This window comes from Salvia splendens, chromosome 11, assembly GCF_004379255.2.
Source record: "Salvia splendens isolate huo1 chromosome 11, SspV2, whole genome shotgun sequence".
NCBI classification, from domain to species: Eukaryota; Viridiplantae; Streptophyta; class Magnoliopsida; order Lamiales; family Lamiaceae; genus Salvia; species Salvia splendens.
This window is the reverse complement of record NC_056042.1, coordinates 3,654,211-3,671,791: the sequence shown is the minus strand read 5'-3', so window position 1 is coordinate 3,671,791 and position 17,581 is coordinate 3,654,211. Positions and strand designations below refer to the sequence as shown.

The following is a 17,581-nucleotide window of genomic DNA, read 5'->3' as shown; positions in this document are numbered from 1 at the left end:
TCTCTAAGTGAAACCACCTGCTCTTCATGGTCCAAACTATATCCTTCTTGGATATATTGCCCCTTATGCCTTGTATGCTACTAGGAGTATTTGTTAAGTCGTATACTCTGCTTTCTCATTCAATGCCAAATCATTCGTCCCAACACCAAAGTTTTTTATTTCAAAAAACATTGTTATTTGACAATAGCAAGTTTTACCATAAATAACACATGGATAAGCAATTCAATAAGAGAGATTGAAGTTGAATCGAATGAACCGAATCGCTATAACACAAGAGCATAAAATTTGGTATATCATGTTAACTATTGACATTATATTGAATTATAATATAAACAATATCTCAGTTTGTATGATCTCTACCAACGCATAAATATGAACACCATGTGTTGAAAACTTCAATCAAATACCACGACAAGAGACTCTAAATCAACCAGAAATGATAAAATCAAGGAACATGTAAATAACAAATATGTAAATCGAAGAATATAATGAACAAATATGTAAATAACAAACCGCAATCAATCACCAAAACCAGTGACAAAATGAGAGGCATGTGTAAAATTGTGATTCCATATAAAACTCAAATCATAGTCTTATGATAAATTCAGTCTCATTAACAAAAAACTTCATGAATCAAACTACATAAAACAGCAAAAAAATGGAACCAAACGCTGTATGATCGCTTCAGAACCTGAGCTTAGAGAAAAACCAACGGTTCTTCCCGGTCTTGAACCTCTCCTCGAACCTGCTCTTCACCTCCTTGCAGGCGGAGACCTTCTTGTCACGCGAGACGAGCGCGTCGACGGAGACAACGTCCTTGAGATCCACGTCGAGCGTGTAACGCGTGGGCATGATGTGGTTGTAGTTCACCAGCTTCACGAACGCCTTCACGCGCGACTTCTTCGCCTGCTTCTTGGCCGAGTCCTTGCGGATGACCTTGCTCGGATACTTGGCGATGCCGGCGACGAGGCAGTGGCCGTAGGGGCGGTCGCGAGTGCCGTCGTCGAAATTCTTCACGATCGTCGCCTTCTGGCCGGCGTAGCGACCCTGGAGGAGGACCACCGCCTTGCTTGGCTTGAGGAACTTCACCATTGTTGAATTTGGAGCTGCTTCTGTGTGCCGATCGGGAATTAGGGATTTGTTAGATATTTCGATTACGTTTATATATGAGTTTGGGGGAAATGGTTCTAGGGTTTTAAATTTGGATGGGCCTCACTAAGTGGGCTAATCCATGAGTATCACTGTATCACCTTTCATTAGATTTAATTCAGTCACAAGTTTAAATCACCAAAAATAATAAAATTTGATTTATATTATTATATACGCTCTACAGCTTAATTTATTTTTAGGTAGTTGTTGAATAAGAGAATAGGCCCAGCCCAAACCATGTCAAAATTTCATCTTTTTCAAAACATAGGATCAGATTATTTTTCTTCTGCTCTCATTTTCCTCAAAAAGTTTATCTTCCCTCTCAAATTCTGGTAACAAGGATTAATGTCAGTAGCATAATTTAGCTGAAATGATTATCTACTCAGCCCCCCTTCACCACCCTGTTCTTCCTTCCTGCACCAAATCCTCCCCTCCCGGCGCCGGCGCCCGCGCCCATTTCCGGCGACACAAAAATCTCTCTCTTTCCAACCACACCGCTTTCCAATCCTTACCAATGACTGCTCGTCACGAGCATCTGCTGCCACCCTTATCCGCTGGCTCGGTATTTAGCTTCATTCTTCCAAACTCAAGTAGTAGTTTGTATTTCTGGTTTATGTGTTGCGTGAAAAAAGCAGCTTCTTTTATTTTCGTTGCTTTTAGTCTATTTTTTATTTGTAATTCATAAAGTAGATTATTTCCTGATTACACCTTTTTGCAGTTGCTGTTTTGTATTCAATCAGCCTTGTTTTTTTTTTTTTTTTTGAGAAATGTCAATCACTCTCTTCCCTCCTTTTGTGGCACCTAGAAGAATGAATGAGCCAAGTTAGGCAACATGATTTATTTTTCTCTCCTTTTGTATGTTAGTTTTGCTGGCAATAAACAAGAAATTCTTAGAAGTCGCTTCTTCCATAAGTTGGTTCTTTTACATCATGTTGATTGTTGATATGCATAGTGGTCTCTGTTGTTGAGGCTGTGTAATATTCCTTGCAGAATGTGAGTGAAGATACGGATGATATGTATGATGACTTATTCGACAAGTATGGAAAGGTCGTCTTCAAGAGAAACGACCAAAAGTCTGTTATAGCGGAGGTTGATGATGATGCTGAAAGCTTGTCATGTGAGTTCCCATACTTATACGTGCGCCATAAGTATGGTTATCGGGTATTCGATTCATTATCTCGCCCCACTGCCAGATATTTTAGAGTTTTGCTACACTGTGCTATTTTTGTAATGCTAGCTTTCAACAATTCTGTGCGAGTGCTATGGAGTAGCACTTATCTTGAACGTAATGTTTGTTGTCTCACGGGAGTGTGTTGTGAGTTTGCAAACGCATGAAGAAGCTCAAAAGAGTTGACTTTTAGGAGCATATCACATCAAAATTGGCATTCAGCCTGCTCATCTATTGAACCTAACAATTCTAGTCTCTTTATGGGCTGAGCGAAATGGTTCCATGCGTCCTTGTTTTGCTTTTACAGTTCCTCGGAGAATAGGGGTATACCCGGATTCATGTAATGTAATGAGTTCTTAGGTTCCTTTTTCACATATTTGATATTCCACGCCTTGTTTCTCTACATCTTTATCGGAATAAATGTGGACTATATAGCTGCTTCTCTTGAGCTAGAATTACAAATTAATCGACAGTTTCTTCTGGTTGATGCAGTTGCTGTAGCACTGGCCAAGGTTGCTAGTGATGTAAAAGCAGCAGATATAAAGCTTCTTTTTGTAAAACCTCTAGTTTATTGGACTCGGTTTTTCATCATCGCCACTGCATTTTCTCGACCTCAGGTTGATGCTATTGGGTAAGGCGCTTACTTTGTCATCTAATCTTGCTTACACTTGACAGTTCAGTTAATTTATCGCTTATTAGACGTTATCTTACCTAAAGAATGGTTTATGTTGTTATTCTAGTTCCAGAATAAGAAATTTAGCTGAAACAGAATATGGGAGAACCGCAACTGGGGATTTCAAGCCCAACTCCTGGACATTGCTGGACTTCGGTATGTTTCTTGGGTTACAACTTTGATTGTGTAGCATATGGTTTTCAGAACAAACAAACTACGCTGCAATTTTGCCACAAAAATGCTCTAAAAGACGAAAAGTAAAATCTCGGATATGGTGGTTTTCTACTTTTTTATGCTTCACCTATATTGTGACTGGCATTAGTGTTCAGCATCTCCCTTTTCATATATGAATCATGAATGCCCTTCTGTAGGAAGTTCAGCCAAGGATATGATCGACCATCTCATTTTGTGACACGAGATTTTAGCAAGTGTTCCTGTAGTTCTTGAAAACTTGGCCTGCTAACTGTAAAATGTATGCTGATGCTTATTTCAGGTGATGTAGTTGTACATATTTTTCTTCCTCCACAAAGGGATCATTACAACTTGGAAGAGTTTTATGCAAATGCAACACCTATCGAGTTACCTTTCGAGGACCAGCAACCTTTCCGCAATTAAAATAAATCAGAACTTGCGCTCAGCTTGGTCTCCATATGAATATTAGATTATCAAAGTTGATGAAGATTGTGTATAGGATATGTCACACACGTCTTTGTTGTAGCAATTGATTGAGAACATTTATTCAGAGTGCATTGCGCTTCATCAATCAATTTACTCTAAAATCAAGTTAGAGAAGGTTCGATCCAATTGATAATCTGAAATTATGTTCTCAAACATAAGAACCCTACAATCAAGAAAATTATCAAACCTTGCCAAACATGTCAGAATTGTTAACTACAAATGATTTCTTTCATAACAATGATTCAACATAGAAGAAATTTTCTAATTGGCAAAGTATCGTAGCATCTGCAACAGCCAGGTACAAATTAGGGATTACAAGTCAGATTTTGATCTCAATTTTCCCCCAAAAGCATATAGCACTGCTGAAAGTCCAACTCAGCTAGGTTGTATCATGATTTATGGCTTAGGTGGAGGAGAGCTGCTGGTGCTGCTGCTGCTGCTGCTGTTATTCCTCCCTCTGATAGGCCTGACAGAAAATAGTCATGAAATCAAACAGGGTCATAAGAAGTTTCTGATTAAAATGATCATAGTAGAGACACAAGAATTTGTAAAATTACCTTCGAGGGCTACGGCTCCGTGATACCCTACGAGGTCCCTACAGCACATTGACAAGTTATAGAAGCATTAGTTGAGCTGATCTAAAAGAACATACGCCTTAGAATACTTGATATCAAGAGATACAGACCCTGCGTGGTGGACTAGGTGACGGAGAATAAGACCTCCCACGTCTAGAAGGTGGCACTCGACCTCTGCACAGGTGAAAAGAGAAAACACCACATTTAGGACTGATAACAACCTCAGTAGAACTGGCTAGTTTCAAGAAAAGTTAATATCTCATTGTTCTCTGAAGGAATAAAAATGAACAATCAACCAAACTAATGAAACATTCAATTTTCACCTTCTAGGAGAGGGTGATCGTGATGGTGAACGAGCAGGCCTCCTCATAGGAGAGCGACTACGTCTGCGACCAACAGGAGACCTTCTTGGAGGACTTCGGAGACGTCTTGGTGAACTATGGCAATGAGAGAAAATGTAATGAGTTAAGGTAATAGTAAATGGCCCAGTATGGCAAAGAGAGAAATTGTAATCTACAAGCAAGGATGTTAAACTCAGAGTCTGGAGCATTAAGATATACAGGTTCGATGTTGGTGAATTATGTCAACAATTTATCATTGCCTAATAGATACCCAAAGCACTATTCTAAGTAAAGAACCAACGTATATTACATCACAGATTGCATCCAGTGGAAAAGACAATCAATTAATAACCACATGGGAATTCAAAGCATTAAAACTGTATAAGTTAAAAGAAACATATAACCATTTAATCAGACCCTTAACAAGAGCCCTCGAGAAGTAATCCCTCCCCCCAAGGAAGATGACCACATCCTTGAGCGGCACGGGATTTTATGTAGTTTTATTTTGTGTGTTGAGTGGAAAAATAAAGTAAGAGAGGGAATAAAGTAGAGATAACACTTAAAGGTGTTTATATTTTTAGTAATGGATCGTCTTGGTTGAGACAAACCAAAAAGGAAAGTGGGTCATCCTCGGTGGGACGGAGGGAGTACTATGTAAAATGAGATTTTGTTTGTAAAGCATATACTGATCTAAATCTAATTAAGTTGAGATATACTTTGTCTGTCAAATCATACAGCTCACCAATATTCCAGAAAATTTTCTCAAACTAGCTTCATGAATCATTTAGCTGGGTGTTAGTTGAAACTTGAAAGTTCCTATTCAGACAAAAGTCACAATTATGGTCCCAAGGAATAGTAGTGTACATATTTAGGCAATGATAGCACCTAATAAGACTTGCAATTCGTTCAAATGGTCATTTAACAGAACTATCAAACCATGAAGGGCCATTATTACGTTTAAAAGGCATCTATTCAATCTATGCAATTATTAGCAACATTTTACATCCTGTAAAATCTAAGAGGCCAATCAAAACAAGATAAACAAAAGAAGTTTAATGTATTACTCCAACTTCAGTAGAGTTGGAATCTAGGTATATCCAATAGAAAAGGAGTGGAAGAATAATGACATTTGAAGCAAGATCATCCTTATAACAGCACAGAACAGCAGAAAAAAAGAAAGGGACAAACAAGGCAGTAAAGGAATCATCAAGAACAATGCAAAGGCAGTCATTCATTTAACATACCGCCGCCTAGGTGGAGGAGGAGATCGCCGACGAACAGGACTACCACGTATTCTTCTTGGAGATGACCTACCAAGTACAAATAATCAGAAGCTGCCCCGAGACCCCAACCCCTGCTTTCAGATTAAAAAAATAGAAAATGTGCAGGGACATTTGGGACAGATAAAAGAGAGCTAAACCTTGGCGGTGACCTGAAGCGTCTCGGAGGAGAAGGTGAGCGGCCTCTAGCAGGAGATAGAGGAGCCCTTCTCCTAATTGGAGGGGAGTCACCTCGTCGGTAAGGAGAATCAGCTCTACGGCGAGGTGGGGGAGGAGAATCTTGCTCTCGTCTAGGAGATCCCCTTCGTGGTCCAGGAGATCCTCTTCGTGGTCCAGGAGATCCTCTTCGTGGTCCAGGAGATCTCCTTCGAGGTGGAGAGAGTGGCTTCCGACGAGGAGAAACTGATCATATCATGAAGATTTTCCAAATGTGCTTAAACAACTATACAACAAAACAACGCACAGCACTTCCGAAATGAGCTCTTACCATCTCTTAGGCGTTTTTCATCATCTCTATCACCATCCACAGCAGTGTCCTCGGCTTTTGAGGCATCTCTCCTTGATGTGGTTGCAACAGCTTTGGGAGGAGAAGCAACCTTCTTTCTCTCAGGTAATGTAAACTTCGCCCTAACAACTTTACCATCAATTTGAGCCTGGAACACGGGCAAATAGAAATTGATTGCATGATAACAGAAACAGAAGAATCTTTGATTAGGAAAACTAACAGAACCATACACCATCCATATATAACTGGGCCTTTTCAGCATCTGCCCTAATCTTGAACTCAACATACGCAAATCCTTTGGGAAGGTTAACCTGTGGACAGGAAATAACTACATCAAAACTGAAACAAGTATCAATGATGTGAGAGTAATTAAAAAATTGGGGCATAAGACTTACAACATGATCCATTGCCACCCGTACATTCACCACTTCACCAAAATTACCTTCAAAAAGGAACAAACAAAGCAACGAATGCCCAGACTTAAAAACCGAATGAGATAATAATAGGACAATGAACCAAACATTCAATAGAATAAACAGCTCCCAGTATAACTAGCGCATAATGCATCTAATCTATAAATTTATAGCAAAATAAACATGGCAACTGATTAAATGTTAAGTACTGTAAATATACCGAATATTTCTTTCAAGTGGTTTTCGTTAACATTCCTACTGAGCTGGTCCACATGCAGCACAAGAGATTCAGGAGCAGGTGAAGCTTTCCTGGAGACATACCATAGATAAGAATAGGAAAAATCACTAGTGCACTACAAATATCTTGAAATATCAGTACTAAAGACAGCTGCCCAAAGTATGAAACTAAAAGAACAACAGAAACAAAATTGGAAATTTGCAAGTAGACCAGCAGAATAGTTGGCAAATGAAGAAAAAAAACAGCCATACATGGTTACATAATCAAATTAGAATATGGAGAAACCAAACCATAGGCATCTTGATTCTCGATTATCAAAAAAATTCTTCCATTAGCCAGAAAATTCAGAAAATGCCACATCAAAGCCCATAGAATATAAAAAATAGTTATAAACTGATTTTAAGGCACAAATTTTCCAATAAATAGGTTTAAGCTTCTAGGCTGGATCATTTCATGATCTGATTTACTTCCAAAGTTTGACACTGTATCATGAGAGTACAGTGGAGCAAAATCTCAAAAACAGTCTGTTGGGCTTTACCAGAAATGGAATGGAAACAAGATTCAACCTTTCAATTCAACTAAAGGAAGAATTTCTCTCACCTTGGAGGTGGGGAAGATTTCTTAGTTTGTGGTGGAGGTGAGCGACCTCTCCTGGCCCCTTCAGCAGGACTACACAAACCATAATTGAAAGAAAAACGCTGTCAATTGGGTACAGTTCAAGAAGCATGAAAACATGTAAGACCAAAAATATGCTACACAATAGCCCCAAAATGGTTATGTTAGACTGTCCATTGTTAGCAAATTGACGTACAATCGTAGCTGAAGTGAAATACTATATGGCCCAAGGTGTGCAGCTCAAGAGAATTAGAAGATAGCAAGGGCACATGTCAACGAATTAATCAACCAAATACCAACCAAAAGGAGTTAACAGAGTTGTCCCACCGCCTTTCAACTACAATTCAAAACGGTACTAATGGGTTTGGAGTGCGAATTCCATATTTGAAGCTGGATCATACGCCAATGTAATAAAATCTAAACCAATAAACACTTAATTCAAGATATCTTGGAAGACTTCCACGAAATTTTTTAGAAAAACAAGTCCACACTCCACACAGATGAAGGCATTTCAAAATATCATATAACGAAAATGGAAAAATCAAATGAGAAATCTCGGATGAAATTCACCTTTTCCGCGGCGGAGGGCTGCGGGAGCTGCCGCTGCGAGAAAGAGAGGAGGAGGAGGATATGGATTTAGAGCGGGAGCGCGACCTGGAAGAGGAGCGGGAGCGGGAGCCTGAGCCGGAGTAAGAACGGGAGCGGGAACGGGAAATGGAACGAGAGCGAGAGCGGGAAGAAGAGCGAGAATCTGATCCCGACGGCGACGCCGGGCGGCCGCGGGCGGGTTTGGCCATTGGAGTAGAGCGATTGAAGTACTATCTCCCGATAAACCCTAACCTAACTCAGTAACTCAACGAGTTGAAGGTATGTAATGAATAAAAAAGAAGGTATGTAAATGAAATGGATGGGACTGTTGTGTTTGTTTCTAATTTCTATGCTCTCTTTTCTCTCCTCACTGTTATTTTTCAATATTGTACTTACTAGTACAAAAACAATATCGATAGGCAAATTATTCAGAGCTATAGTATTTCTATCATTATTTCACTAATAAACACGACATAATATTGTGAAAATTGTGTAAGTTACTTATACATTTAACTACTATATAAAATACTTGTTATATAATCTCTCTCCCTCCCATAAAAATAAAGATATTTTCATTTTGGGATTTCCCTTAAAAATATCATCTTTCTATGTCTCTTACTCTACCATTATGAATTAATTCTTATGTCGTCCCGAATGTCCATTTTTTTATGATGAATAAAAATTGTCGTCCTGAATGTCCATATTTTTATGAACGGAGGAAAGTGAAAAGTGAGCATTATGCTTATTATGTTTAATATTGTTTGTTTTGTTGCATATATTTAGTTTGATTCGTATACATTTAAAATTGTTATTACTAATATTTTTAATTTACAATTTTTATAAAATCAAAGTTGGATTTGTTCAAATTCTCAATAACTTAAAATAAATGATAAAAATGACAAATTGAGCTTTAATTTTTCTTGACAAGTTAGCTCATTTGGGGATGGAACATGGGCTTTGTCGGGCCTCACACATTTTTAATCTTTAATTTTCAAACATGAGACTTTGAGCAAAAAAATAGATTATCAACTAAAACATTAGTATCAAACGAATAGTCCGATCTGTTAATGATGGGGTACGTACTAAACAAGCCCAATAGCAGTGACGGCCCATCAGCCCAAAGCCCAAGGAAGAGTATCAGTTCGGCATTACCAAAGAGTTCGGCCCCAGCCTACAGCTCGGTAAAAGCCGACCAATCAAGCTCTACTCTCAGATCGGCAAAAGCTGCTCGGCAATAGTTCAGCAGTTCGGTCTCAGTTTTCAACCGAACTGGGAGATAGTGGACTCATGCAGAACCTCCACGACCTCCACTACACGATCTATTTAGTGGTGGACCCATGCAGGATCTCATGACCTCCACGACATCCACGATCTAATTAGTGATGATGTAAGCCACGACCTAATTAGTGATGATGTAAGCCACGACCTAGTCAGTGGTGATGCAAGCCACGATCTTAGTTCAATGTATAAATAGAACTTAGATCAGATAGACCAGGAGAGGAAAAAAGCTCTCTAGACATCAAATATCATATAGCAAGTCTGTATTTGTAAGCTGGTAAACCAGATCAAGCAATACAATCTTGCCCTCCTTTCTTCCCGTGGACGTAGATTTACCTCAGTAAATCGAACCACGTAATTCCTTGTGTCGTGATCTATATTTATTACCTGCATTTACTACCATCAAAAATTCGCCCAACCATCAGTTAACATGTAAATTTAAATAAAAAGTGTATGGAATTTTCTTCTGTCAACCCTAAAACACATTAAATTGTTAGCAATTGTCTCGCACATGTTTTAAATTCAAAACGAAACATGAAACTATTTTCCAATTCTTATGAATATGCAATAATTTTCCAGTTTTTACGATCCTATTATTGACAATGAAATTCAATTGTGCCATTGTGTTTTGAATACATAATTTTAGATAATTCAATTAAAAAATATCTAGACATTTTTATTGGCGAGTCACCAACAATCTATATTCTATATCTATATCTATATATCCTTAAAAGGAAGGGTATTTTGGTGGGAAAATTTTAAGGAATGGAGCCAATTTTCAAATTAAAGTTTGGGAGGGAATTTGTGATCAAACTTGAAAAGGTTGTTTGGTTGGGTAAATATTTTACGCCAACTTGCATTTCTTCACTCCATTGTTATTTATTTTAAATTTGTAATTTATAGAATGAAGCATGCAGCAAAAATGTTTTGAAACCAATGGTTAATACAAAGAATGTTTCTTTTACTTGCTTAACCCAAATGCTTATTGAATCAACTTTGAAAAGCAAAGTTGATTATACAAAATACTAACAATCAATCAAATCATCTTACACAAAAGTTTCTCATATTAAGATTTTTAAAAGGATTCTCAAACTCGAATCCATTTACAAAGTTTATTAGAGCCAAAAACAAGGATTTGTATGGTGCCAAAACTTTTAGGGGGCAAAATGCAAAAATGTGAGCAGAAAGAATGTAGGGTAAATACACAAACTTACATACAAATTGTTACATAAATAGAAGCCTAACAAACATAATTCTTCATCAACAATAATATTCTCTATATAATCTCGCTGCATTTGTTCTCTCTACAAGATCTTACTGCATTTCTTTATATATTCTAGAAATTGCAGATTAAACAACGATTAAATCTATCAATTCGAAACTTTAATCACGTTAATTTCTAAAATTTCAAGTTAACAAATGTATGCATAGTTAATTTGTCGTGCTTATTTGAAGCAAATAATGTAATTTTCTATACAAAACTATGCTTTCCGTTCAATGCAAATATGCTAATTCAAAAGAATAGCCACGTTATTAATTAATTCTAAGTTTCTAACATAGTACTACTAATGCTGTCATATTTTCTTTATTTTGTTTTTTAAATGTTATGGAAAATTGTTGATTAATAATGTTAGTATTTGATGCATCCTAAAAAGACATAAAAAAAGTCCACAAATCATTAGACATTGAACATCCATAATTTAATAAGTATATGTATATGTATATGTATATGTATATGTATATGTATATGTATATGTATATGCTATTGTGTATATAATGCATATGTGTACCATATGCTACTGTGTATATTAATAGAATACATATGCTACTGTATATAATATTGGTATTTGTGTGTAGAAAAACACACTTTGCTCATAATAGAGGGAAAAAGATAAAAAAAATTATATGTTGAAATCTAAGTCATTGGCTGGGATAATTTAAAAATTATATTAAATTAAAAATTACAAAATACTAAACTAAAATCGGGTAATTTTCGGAATTATCGGGTATCCCGAGCGGGTATCCCGATACCCGCAAAACCAAAAATATGATTACCCGACTCCGACCCGTTACCCGTTTCCATCGGGTAGCGGGTAGAGTGTGCGGGTATCCAATACCCGCTACCCGTTTCGACACCCCTATTCATAATACTGTCAAGTTTATAATCAACGATCCTAGCAAGAATTATGTGATATTAGTGATAGTCTTAGTAAAACAAATCACAGTTAAATGTTGGATGTTGGATTTATAAATTCAATAATAATAATAATTATTATTATTATTATTTACTTATTCTTATTTAAGTTATGTTTTAGTTATAAAACTAGAAAACTTATTATTGTTCTCTCTAGTGTTTGAAGTTTACTCGCAATACTTAAAGACTACATAATAGTCTTTATCAGGGACGGAACTAGACTTTCAAATAAGCCGGTGCTCAAATCTTTAAAAAAAAAAAAAAAAAAAAAAAAAAATAATAATAATAATAATAATTTCAATTCAAATATAATGTCTTTACAATTTTTATGAGGCTTTAGATGATAATTGTTTTCGACGTGACGCCATTTCTTGAAACCGTCGAAAAATGGCCTCATTTTCAATTTTGTTAAAAATTTTCCTCTCAGTGTCTACAACTAAGATATCATTCATCCAACCATCTCCCATTCTGTTTCGCAAATCAGTCTTGATAAATTTCATCGAAGAAAATACTCTCTCAACAGAAGTGGTCGCAACATTAATTCCATCTTGGTTCACAGTCGGGTTCGGGGTTGCAATACTCGAACTAGAAGTTGAATCATTCCTTGATTTTTTTAAAATATTGATGCATAACTGCAATCAAGAATAAACAAAATTAATTAGAATCATTAGATAATTTTAAATCACCTCTGCAGTGTGTAATCTACTACTTGTATAAGAAATAAGAAAGTAAGAAACTACATTAAGAAAATATTTATGTCAAATTCACGTCACAACTACATATTTTTATATATCAAATTGTAATGATTCAAAAACTTTTATTTTCTCAATTCGCAAAAAGTTAATTAGGTTTTTCCTATTCAAGCAACACGGTTAAAATCATAAATAAATAATTTCAAATTTCATACTATTAATTCAAAATCAAAAGTTAAATCACAATTAAAGAATCAAATCTCTAAATTTTCTGCAAGTAGAGGCTAAATATTGTACTTATGCATAGATTTTAGTAGGCTGCTGCTGTAATCTGTGGCAAGTAAATTTGTGCGGCTGCCTCTTATATGTTTTGAGGAGGAGATATAATTGTATTATAAATTTGGTACATAAATTTAATAGGACTGACTTTCCAAAAGCTGTATTAATTTCTGTAGCATGAGATTTACCCATTTCCCGAAAGTAAAGGATATTTAAACAGAATTAGGTAAAGAGTAAAGTAATTAATATGATTAGAAGCAAATTAGTGGCTGCTTTTTGTTAGGGATTAGGTCAACTTCTGGTACTACTTAAGATCTGAATACCGTTTAGCAGAGTAGTATCTATTGGCCCATTACAAAAAAACAAATTTTGTTTATGCAATTTGGCCTATTAGCAGAGTAGTATCTATTGGCCCAATACAAATAATTAATGACCCAATTAAAAGCCCAATTTCATCTTGGGTCGTCTTCTTCAAATTGGGGATCTGCGGTTTCTGCGGTTTCTGTCTTCTTCAAATTGGGGATCTGCTGTTCATCTGCTCTTCGCCTCTTCGGCTCTTCCTCTTCCAATTTCGCCATCGCAGACTCGCAGACACATTATACATAGAAATTCAGGCCATTCGAAGCCGGGGCGGAAATCTGGCTGGGCGCGACTGCATAGTGGGGGGTATGGCTCCGGTTCCGGCCAAGCCCCCGCTGGAGCGGTGGCTTGGCCGCCGGTATCTCCGTCCCTGGTCTTTATGCTTGCATTGTCCACTTAATAGTATTTTTAGTGATAAGAACATTCACAGTAGTGCTGTTTTTCGTCGGCTGCATACATCGAAATTGTCGGCGCTATTGCAAGTGGGCATTTAAGGGGACGTGGGCGGTGGCGACCGTGCAATCACTACTCGTCGTTCGCCGGCGGTGGTTTCAGTGGATTTGGGGACTATTCCATCACAACTGTTGGGGATGAATTTAAAATGCAAACGTTGAATTTAAAATGCAAACGTGACAGGAGAAAAATGGGTTCTAGCGAATTTTGGGGCTATTTTTGAATCCATTGTGAATGTCATAATAAAACACACATCAACGTATTTGTTCTTATTGTACATCTCTCACTTACTCGACTAGGTATTGATCTTCAAAATGAGAAATTAGGGTGTGTTCAGTTTCACTGATATGAAATTATTAGGTTAACAAACTGTATCAGATTTGAGGGTGGGTGGCCCACCAAGTATGAAATAAAAACAAATGTTCAGTTAATAAGAATTAGACATGTTTTGGAGAGATGTTTTATGCACTGAATTTCATATTTCCATCCTGTACCCTTTTACTTGGTTGACTGCATGAGGGAATTGATTTTTTGGGGGGCAAAATGGTCATTTACATGTCCAACTCATGGTCCAACAGTACAACCAACAATTAAAACACACGAATTTTGAATGAAATAAATATGGGGAAATAAGGCTGCAACAGTGCGGGCCCTTGTACAATATTGGGCCTAACGGAATTGAAACATGTATACCAAACAACAGATTTCCCCCATATTTCTAAAGAATTAACCCCAATTCTTGCTATATCTAAGAAAGTGAACACACCCTAAAGGTGAGATCAAGGCTAACTTTACGTCTCGACCCATCCCATTTTATGCGTTTTGGATCTTATAACTTATAACCTTTAAATAGGAGTTGAACCCGTTAAAAATGAATGATTTATATCTTAGTGGTATTGAATAGAACCCCCAAAACGTGCGAAGCTTATCTCAGGTTGTACAACACAACTCTCTTTCTCTTAGAGCATCTCTAGTGGGCAGATGTCCCACTCGGACATCCACAAGGACATCCCAAAAACACCTCATGCCACGTCACTAGGACATTCCCTGCACAATCCGCCCTTCCCATCGCCCTTCCCACTAGGACTTCCCGCAATAAAAAAATCACAATAATGTAACTACGTAAAAACGGAATTATAATTTTGACACGGAATACGGGAAAGCAAAATACGAGCAAAAATACATAGTCATAAAACATAAAAAAAAACATAGTTAGAAAAAAAACAAAATACATAGTCATTCAAAAAAAGAAAAATACATAGTCTAATATCCCCGGCTCACTCCGCGCTGTCCTCGTCGCCCGTGCCGCCCCCGTGGCCCGTGCCGGCCCCGTCGTCCCCGCCGCTAATCTCGGCTCCATCATCTCCAATGGGTGGCATCCCCAAATCGCGTCGACATCCATCGATGACATCCTTCAACATCCCCTTGTACACCGGATCGGTCGTGCTATGCCACCTATGCATGGTCCGGACCAAGCTAGTCGTTAACTGCGCGCGGGCGAGTCGGTCGATATCTTCTGGGGGAGCAGGGGCCTCCGATTGGACCTCGAACGACCCGCTGCTGCTTCCCCTAGCCCTCCGCTGCGCAGCCTTTTGCCCAACCGGGCGACGACGGCGGCGAGAGTCTGATTGAGGTAGCGGGGACACTTCGTCGGCTTCTGGGAGCTTGTGCGAACCAGCACTGCTGCTGTATTCACCAGAAGCGTTGATCTTCGTCCGCTTCGCCCAGCCCGATTCGACTCCCCCACAAAACTTTAGGGAATCCTTCACCACGAGAAAGGCCTCCCACTGATCGAATTGTTTGAACTTCAAGGCTCTGTCGGGGTACTGAGCAAAGGCACGGTTCCGGACATACCGCTGCTTGCCTGGCGGAGATTGTTTTGGTAGAGGCCCGCAAATCGACTAAGCTTAGGCCTCAACCGCTCCCACTGTTTCCGGCACTGTTCGGGAACGCGACGCTTCGCCCCAGCCGGTTTGTGTGTGTGGTAGGCTTCAGCGATGCGATACCACAGTCTGTCAATATGTTGGTTGGCACCGATATAGGGATCCTCGACTACTGAAACCCAAGCCTTCGCAAGCGCGACATTTTCCCACGGGCTCCATACCGTCCTCTTTCCCGTCTCATCCTCATCCTCCTCCTCTGCCACCGTTCGCGAGGAAGAGCCCGGGGCTTTCCCCTTGCCCTTGCCACGTCCCTTCCCCCTGTCTGGAGTCTCCCTGACTGGAGATAGCCCAAACTCCTCTAAAGAGAAAGTTTCCAAGCTGGTGAACTGAGTCTCCGGAACATAAGTGGAATGGGTATCAGTAGACAGCATATCGATAACTGGCCGATAGACATCGTTCGCTTGTGGGCCCATGCCACCCCCTCCCCCCGGCATCATCCCCGCCATCATCCCACCCATCCCCATCATATTTGGGGTCATGCCCCCCATCCCCATCCCCGCAGCCCTGGGCATCATCCCACCCATCCCACCCATCCAATTGTACATATAAGGGGACATCATCCCACCCATCCCACCCATCCCTGACATTGTCGGAACTGTTGTCGCATTTCCGCTTACGTTTCCCTCCAGGTCGATGGGAAACGCCGGAGTCTGCGACTCGCTCGTGGCAGGGGAGTTCCTATCGTTCTCCATTAAGTAGAAATGAAATTTGTAGTAAAAGAAGAGAGAAACTTGTTAACACAAGTGGTGCGAATGAAATGAAGTTCAACGAGCCGTATATATAGAGTTTTTTTTTAAAAAAATTAATTACCGGACGTCCGACCCACTCCACAATGGCGGACGTCCGCCCGCCCGTCGCCCCGCACGTCCGAGGACACCCGACGTCCTCACGGGACGTCCGTATCCGACCTTCGACGCCACAATGGCGGACGTCCCGGTCGCCCGTCGCGGACGTCGACCGGGACGTCCGACCGGACGTCCGCCATTGGAGATGCTCTTATTTATCTCTCCAATTAATGTCAGACGTGTATACCTTTTTTTACTTATTCTTTTTATTCTAATTTCTTATTCACTTTATTCGCCTACAAAAGGTGTGATCGAGGTTTTAAAGACATTGATACGATAATTTTTTGCGAATAAAACTTTTATATGAATTTATTTGCCGCCACCCCACCCGTGACTAAAACAATTGTCTAAATGCTTAAGATGATATAAGTATTTCAATAACAATTAATGTACTACTACAAAACATTGTCACCCATTTCAAATATATTCAGTTAGATTTATGGTTATTAGATTGTTCTCAACTTAACCTCTAATTTCAAACAGTTACAAAATGTACTCCTACCGTCCCTAAAAATTCATTACATTTCATTTTCTGCCCTCATTTTGAAAAAAAACGATAATAAATAGTTAAAATGGAGAAATGGTAAAATAAGAGAAAAAATAATGTAGAGATGAGTCTTTTCTACATTATTCTATATTTTACTCTACCCTCTTTGTACTTTAACTATTTATTACAATTTTTCCACAATGAGTGCAGAAAATGAAATGTGACAAATTTTCAGGAACGGAGGGAGTAATATTCTAAATGATTTAAAAACTACTTTAAAAATATTTCTTTATCTTGTAGGCATTTCAAAATGAAAAAAAAAATAAATGCTTTGAAATAAATTTATTTAATCTTTTATATGGAGCAATAACTTTATCCCCAATAAATTCAATTTTGATTAAAACAAAAAAAAGAAAGACAACACAAGCAAAGGTTGGTGGCCTATTGTGGACTGATTTTTTGTAAAATAGTACTAACTAAAATTAAAAAGGCAGGCTGCTTGGCGGTTTTCGCTGGTGCATTGCAACAACCATATGCTACTTTTCATATTTTTCGCACCTCTCATATTCATTGCACACACACGTCCAACTCTATATATTTTTCGGAAATGGATCAAAATGCTCAAGCAGCGTTCATGACCTACACCAATGCTTTGGGTTGGGACCAGTCTAAGATAGGTTGCGAAGCTCGATTTTTTTTCCTTTTTGTAGTTTTTTATGTTTAGATTTATGTAATTTTTATTTTGGAGTAATATGCGGTAATTTTCTTTTATAAAATGATTTTGTGAAATTGAGTTGCTGAAAAATGGAGGTCAGATTATTTTGGGC

The 17,581-nt window shown here is 38.5% G+C and overlaps 3 protein-coding genes across 4 annotated transcripts; 1 reads left to right on the top strand and 2 right to left on the bottom strand.

Moving 5' to 3' along the window:
• Positions 1-548: 548 nt before the first annotated feature.
• LOC121753900 (60S ribosomal protein L27-3-like) lies at positions 549-1,146 on the bottom strand. The gene has a single exon (XM_042149194.1). The coding sequence runs from the start codon at positions 1,090-1,092 to the stop codon at positions 685-687; it is 408 nt and encodes a 135-aa protein (XP_042005128.1). The 5' UTR covers positions 1,093-1,146; the 3' UTR covers positions 549-684.
• Positions 1,147-1,406: 260 nt separating this feature from the next.
• LOC121756565 (protein Iojap, chloroplastic-like) lies at positions 1,407-3,782 on the top strand. The gene is made up of 5 exons (XM_042152134.1): positions 1,407-1,711; positions 2,140-2,266; positions 2,810-2,948; positions 3,058-3,146; positions 3,484-3,782. Exons 1-5 carry the CDS (start codon positions 1,520-1,522, stop codon positions 3,603-3,605), a joined length of 669 nt encoding a protein of 222 aa, XP_042008068.1. The 5' UTR covers positions 1,407-1,519; the 3' UTR covers positions 3,606-3,782.
• LOC121756564 (serine/arginine-rich splicing factor SR45-like) lies at positions 3,775-8,535 on the bottom strand. 2 transcript variants are annotated; one of them, XM_042152133.1, is made up of 12 exons: positions 8,206-8,535; positions 7,621-7,689; positions 7,003-7,091; positions 6,765-6,811; positions 6,600-6,680; positions 6,352-6,517; positions 6,017-6,266; positions 5,829-5,894; positions 4,567-4,680; positions 4,354-4,417; positions 4,226-4,263; positions 3,775-4,134 (listed from the first exon to the last, which is right to left on the bottom strand). In XM_042152133.1, exons 1-12 carry the CDS (start codon positions 8,430-8,432, stop codon positions 4,065-4,067), a joined length of 1,281 nt encoding a protein of 426 aa, XP_042008067.1. In that variant the 5' UTR covers positions 8,433-8,535; the 3' UTR covers positions 3,775-4,064. The 2 variants fall into 2 exon arrangements, with proteins under 2 accessions (XP_042008067.1, XP_042008066.1); XM_042152132.1 differs by having other exon boundaries at positions 6,005-6,266; positions 8,206-8,534.
• Positions 8,536-17,581: the final 9,046 nt, after the last annotated feature.